This window comes from Zingiber officinale, chromosome 3B (genome assembly GCF_018446385.1).
Source record: "Zingiber officinale cultivar Zhangliang chromosome 3B, Zo_v1.1, whole genome shotgun sequence".
Lineage (NCBI taxonomy): Eukaryota > Viridiplantae > Streptophyta > Magnoliopsida > Zingiberales > Zingiberaceae > Zingiber > Zingiber officinale.
This window is the reverse complement of record NC_055991.1, coordinates 12,318,459-12,324,073: the sequence shown is the minus strand read 5'-3', so window position 1 is coordinate 12,324,073 and position 5,615 is coordinate 12,318,459. Positions and strand designations below refer to the sequence as shown.

General features: G+C 42.5%; 1 protein-coding gene across 1 annotated transcript; it reads right to left on the bottom strand.

Annotated features, from left to right (window-relative positions):
• Positions 1–2,581: 2,581 nt before the first annotated feature.
• On the bottom strand, positions 2,582–3,836 carry LOC121968079 (GEM-like protein 7). Its single transcript, XM_042518588.1, has 4 exons — positions 3,579–3,836; positions 3,406–3,474; positions 3,049–3,323; positions 2,582–2,960 (listed from the first exon to the last, which is right to left on the bottom strand). Exons 1-4 carry the CDS (start codon positions 3,703–3,705, stop codon positions 2,760–2,762), a joined length of 672 nt encoding a protein of 223 aa, XP_042374522.1. The 5' UTR covers positions 3,706–3,836; the 3' UTR covers positions 2,582–2,759.
• Between the last annotated feature and the right edge of the window lie 1,779 nt (positions 3,837–5,615).

The window sequence follows — 5,615 nt, the reverse complement described above, 5'->3', positions numbered from 1 at the left end:
GGGATGAGACTTCACATGAAGATGCCGCTCAAATGTTTTGATCCTCGAATTTGTCAATCCGCTATTTGGTTTGAGCATCTGTTAGACTCTTCCTACTATGTTCTTAAAGGAGATTCTCAAGAGGAGGACGAGGATGATCCTTTATTCACTTCTCTTGACTCAGCCGTTCGACGAAGCCTCTTGGCATATTGATGGCACTTAATGGTATTATGATGAGGAGATTAATGGTGGTCACAAAAATGTCTACGCCTTTTAGGTGGTGACTAATCTACTTCCTGCACTGCCCTTTCTTCCCGGACTGGCGGAAGATTCAGGCCGGAGTCTTTGGGGTGCTTTGGAGGTGGTAGCGATTTCCGACTGGCTTGGTCGATCGGAGTTGAGACAGTTGTCTCCTTCTGAGCAACCTAAGCTTCCTCTACATTAATGTATTTGATCGCTTTCTCTAGCAAATTGTCAATGTCCTTTGGGAGATTTTTGACGAGGGCTTGGAAAAATTCTCCTTCTAAAAGGCATTGGGAGAATGCGCTTATTAATATTTTGAAAGTGGTGGGCAGAACATCTAGTGCCACTTGGTTGAATCGTTTGATGTATACTCTCAGGGATTCTTTGGCCCCTTGCTTGAATATAAACAAGCTCGGGTTGATCTTCTGATATCTCCTGCTTCTGGCAACGTGGTGCAAGAAGGCTTTGCAAAAATCTTTAAAGAAGCAAATGGACTTAGCAGGAGCTGGCTAAACCATCTTTGTATTGAGCCGAAAAGAGTGGTAAGAAACACTCGACACTTAACAACATCCGTGTATTGATGAAGGAAGATTGTGTTTTCAAATTTAAGTAGATGATCTTCAGAGTCAGTCACTCCTCCGTATTCTTCGATTGTCAAAGGGTGGAAGTGGCTTGGCAGCTTGTCCGCTAAGATTTCTTGTGAGAACGACATAATCATCCGTTCGAGAGAACCATTTAGGACATGAGCCTTCCCCTTTGGTGGGTCCTAGACAGGTGCATCTCCAAAAGATGACACTTGATGCCTCTCTATTCGACCTATTTCATCGAATGGAGTGTGAAACAGTGTCCGGTGATATGCAATCGAGGAAGGCGGTACGGGCGGAAGGTCGATTGGTTGAACAGGTGGTTGTACGAAGTTAGCCGTTGGATGAATTGGTTGGAACCCAGTTTGGCCTTCTACTCGGGTCCTTAGTTCAGTGTGAGGGTCTGCCATCGACGTAGCCGAGACATGTGGTAAGTGACTTGCGGCTGTTGCTTGTTGTTGTTGTACCAACTTCTGCTCTCAGGAAGTTATCACTAACTCCAAATCCTCTTACGAAATGGTAACTGTAGTAAGTCGTCTAACTTCTTCCATCTCTGTGCTTCAAATTTATGTGAAGTTTCCACAAACGATGACAAATTGATCTTATTTGAAAGCGATGAAGATGTCAAGCTGGGCAGATTACTTTGTTGTCGACTGAGAGAAAACTCTGAGTTGGAAAAGAGATGACATCTGATACTCCTTCTTGACACTCCTTGATGCGCACACCACAAAGAGAGCAAAGGGGAGCATTAGAGCAAGAACGAAGGAGAGGTCCCTGGCGCAGGCACTTCGATGCTCAAGTTAGTACAATAGCCACGCGAAAAGTAGAGGAGACAATGAACAGTAGAACAATAGTGTAAATGCACGAGTATGCGGATTCGTATGCCTTCATACGCATACCTGGCCAACGGAGATGACTCCCTTTTTTATACCGCCCCTCATAACCTTTACAATTAATGAAGTGGTAAAGAATGTCTAGTGTCAGAATATGTCAAGCAGTTAAGGATGTACGGTAGCTTCTCCATGGTTGAAAGAAGATTTTGTTGCATCTATATGTTAGAATAATGACATGTTCCCTAACAGGTTGTTACGATTCTATGATGATACTGTCTCCTAGAGAGAGTCCGATCTGCTCTAGACCAACTAGTTATAGACTAGGAGTCATGCTCATATGGGGAGCTGAGCTCGTAAGTCCGACCGATATTGGGGTCGGATCGACTATATGCTGGGAGTTATGCTCATGAGAAATTGAAAATTGGATCTCGTAAGTCCAACCGCATTGGGTGGGGTGGATGTAAGTTGAGAGCTTTGCATTTGAAGAAATGGGGAGCTGAGCCCCTAAGGTCCGACTAACCTTTGAGCGACCTGGTTTATGTTGGGGATTCAGCATCCGCTCGGACAATATGTCCGATCGGACTTTATGTCGAGGGTTTATCTTGTGCTCGGTCGTTATACTTGAATGATGTGCCTAGCGTGCCCCCGATCGACCCTTTGGTCTGATTGGTCAGAGCACTTCTCGGTGACATTGGACTTATCTCATCATGACATTGATACGACTCGAGAGTTGATCTCCTTTTTAACTTTGATTGTCATATCAACCAATGTTGAACCCTACTTCAGGGGTCCAACCTTACTCGCCGTATCAATATGTAAAAGCATTTTTGGAGCATGTTGCACCAAGTGCTAATCTCTATCTGCAACTTTACTCAACGTCTAGAACAGTTTCCTGTTAAATTTCATTAATTTAGGCCATGACTGATACGATTCCCCAATTCATGTTTCCATGTCAATTCCTCTGTTCATTGCAAGAGTGAAATAACACTCCATCCCATCTATTTATACAAAACTAGATGAATGAAGGGTATTCAGTCCCATAACAACAAGAAGCTGTGAGACTCTCCACTCTATCTACCAAAAGAAGAAAAGATTCAAGGTACAGTCTCAGGCCACTTGATCACTGAGTCAGCTGCAGATATCCAACTTGAGAATCTGAAACTGCTTGTTTCAAGCACTTGAAGGATCTCTGATAGCTCAGGAACCCCATGAACCAGAACTCAAAGTCATCTACTGTGACTACTTGGATGTACTTTTGACTTGGCTTCTCGGAGTTCTCACTTTGTATGGCTCTCTTGATGCTCCCAACTGGAATCAAAACCTGCTCAGCAATTCAATTTGATCACTGTCAGTATTCATCTTAAATGATTGCTTACATGTTTCTTCATATATCGATTAAATTCATGTACCTTGTAGGGCACTCTGGTCAAGTTTCCCTTTGGAGAAGTGAGCCTGAGAGATCTGTCACTGTGGAATGCAATTTTCTTGTTTGAGATGAAGAGCAGCCCTGCAATAGGACCAGCAGTGGTGTACAGATAGCACTGGAAGGCCTTCCTCAACTTCTCCCCCTTTTCGACGCAGAAATTCTTCCGAAAGATCCTCTCTAGACCTCCGGCTTGAAGGATCTTAGCCCCCAGGCTGAACTTTCCCTTCAGAATTTCTGAAAAGTTGGCGCCTAAACTCACTGCAATGCACATCAGAAAACAAATGATGGAACTGAATTGCATGAGATGAACTGAACTGAACTAGCTAGTTAAGTTGAGTACCATGATCGCAAATACTTTCTGCCTTCTTGCTGAACTTGTTCATCCAGTCGACCACATGTTCAGACTTTCCTGAAAAAAAGAAAGAGAAAATCCTTTTGAGTTTCTGAAAGAGAGTTTATAAATAGAAAAATTAACAAGCAATCAAGGGGGAAAAGAAACAAGATGAAACATACTTGGCTTGTATCGCGAACGGCCACACGAAGCCGAATGAAGAGTTAATCTTCTGCAATCTGTTCCAGAGGCATGTTGGAGATTCTTGAGAGGAATTCCAACTACGCGGCCGCTGTTGAGTACCTCCATTGGATGAGATGAAGCTCCTCAATTCTCTACTAGTGCGAGAGATGCCTTCTTGCTTGATCCAGATGGACAAATTTATAAGATGCATTCGGATTCATGGTGCAGAGTCATCACCATGTCATTAGCCCTAAAGGTGTTCAGATAAAGCCAGAAGATGTGAAAAACTTTGATCATCTATCTTTTGCTCCATGTGATCAAAAGGCATTGAACCACCTAAACTTTATTTTGTGCTTGTTATTCAAATCTATCTGACACAAATCTTTGTCAGCAGCCCGGTGCGTTGCCTTCAGCTGGTGCTTTCCTTTAGTTGTCTATGTGGAAAGTAAATCTTGTGAATTGGACCTGAGATGGATAAGAAGTAATTGGTCAAGATTGGAAGACTACCTTATGATGGAAGGAAAGTGGTTGAATCTCAATTGATAAAATAAGGGAGAGAAAGAAAGTGCCAAAGTTGACAGTTGCATGTATGAATTAGATCACAGGGCACATGTTCAGGTATTAGTTTGTGCAGTTAGAAGACAGTCATGAAGAGCAACTAGCTTCTGGAAGATTCGTATGAATGCATGGAGTGGATTAGTTTGCATGCCCTTCCAATGGCCAACATTAACCTTGCCTTGAGCCTCTGGAACTCTTTGCCCCACGGGGTTATCTCGGCTGGTAAAGGCGTGGAAGTTTGCCACTGAGAACATGGGTTCGAGTCCGCAGGGCAACGGAGATTTATTCCCTATCCCTGTGCAAAAAAAGTCTCGGCCCACTGCGTACTTGCCACCGAGCTACCGTGATTTACCTCCCTCGTGATGACCCTGGGCAGGGTGCGGCGGGGGCCCTGAGGGGGAGGGTTTCGCCTTTGCCATTGAGCCTCTGGAACTCCAAAACAAGCAGTTCCCAATTAAGGTTACTTTGGCCATCATATAAACTTTTCAGCCCTTCATCTTCTCCAAAGAATGTAAAAACTCTTGAATAATGATCATGTTATATCTTTCAAGTCTCCCTCTGAATGCTTGCTTCTCAAATTCTACAATCATGCTACCTAATTCTGCATATAGAACACTGGTTGGAAACCAACATGCTTAAGACCCCCTTGCCTTCTTGCATCCATGAGGACTCTTCTTCATTCAATGTTCTGTCCAATTCTTCCGACAAGAGTTTTCCGAAAATGATTGTCTCCTCCAAAATAGACTTGATCACGGTTCGAAACGACAGTTTGGATGATACAGTTTGGATGATTATTGGCCAAGCATTTCTGAGAACCATACGGCTTTGCCAAACAACAAAAGACTAGAAAGGCTCGCGACCATGCTTTGGATGATTATTTTGCTGAGCCTAGAAGCAAAGAGGATGATGGTAAGAACATGTTCAAGGAATGATCCTAGCAGTAGCTTCATTGAAGGTTATTCTCCTACTCACTGATGTAACTATGTTAAGTCACATGTACAAATACTATGGAGTGCTTGTGTGCCACATCTAGTGTATCGCCCTCGTGAGTTTCCACTATAAATCATCCTTTGACAAGGTTTACAATTCCATTTTTTTTTTTTAACAATTGAATCAATCCTCTCAATAAAAATGAAATGTAAAGCTAATGTAGAAGAAGATTACTAAGGTGCTTGAGTTGAGGCTTCAACTTTATCCAAGCCCTTAAAAAGCTTTAAGCAAGATTAGGAAGGATTTTTAGCATATTTTCATACCACCCATAACTAGTTCATAGTCCTCCAAGGAATTATATAAGAAACAGTTCTTACAACTGTATTTTGTTTGCCTTCAATCATCAACTTAAAACACCCTTTAGTCAACTGATTAGACAAATATAGTTGTTAAGTAGACAATGACTCTCTAGGTTGTCGATTGATTGTTTTAATCAACTATTGGTCTAACATATAAATATATTATTTGAATCCTTGCATTCAGTCACT

What these genes read in the sequence shown, in the direction of transcription:
- LOC121968079 (XM_042518588.1), bottom strand. Translation starts at nt 3,705, where the DNA reads ATGGAGGTACTCAACAGCGGCCGCGTAGTTGGAATTCCTCTCAAGAAT. An exon ending in CCGTTCGCGATACAAGCCAA is followed by an intron (nt 3,475 to 3,578) that starts GTATGTTTCATC and finishes TCTTTTTTTCAG; the next exon opens with GAAAGTCTGAACATGTGGTC. An exon ending in TGACCAGAGTGCCCTACAAG is followed by an intron (nt 2,961 to 3,048) that starts GTACATGAATTT and finishes ATTGCTGAGCAG; the next exon opens with GTTTTGATTCCAGTTGGGAG.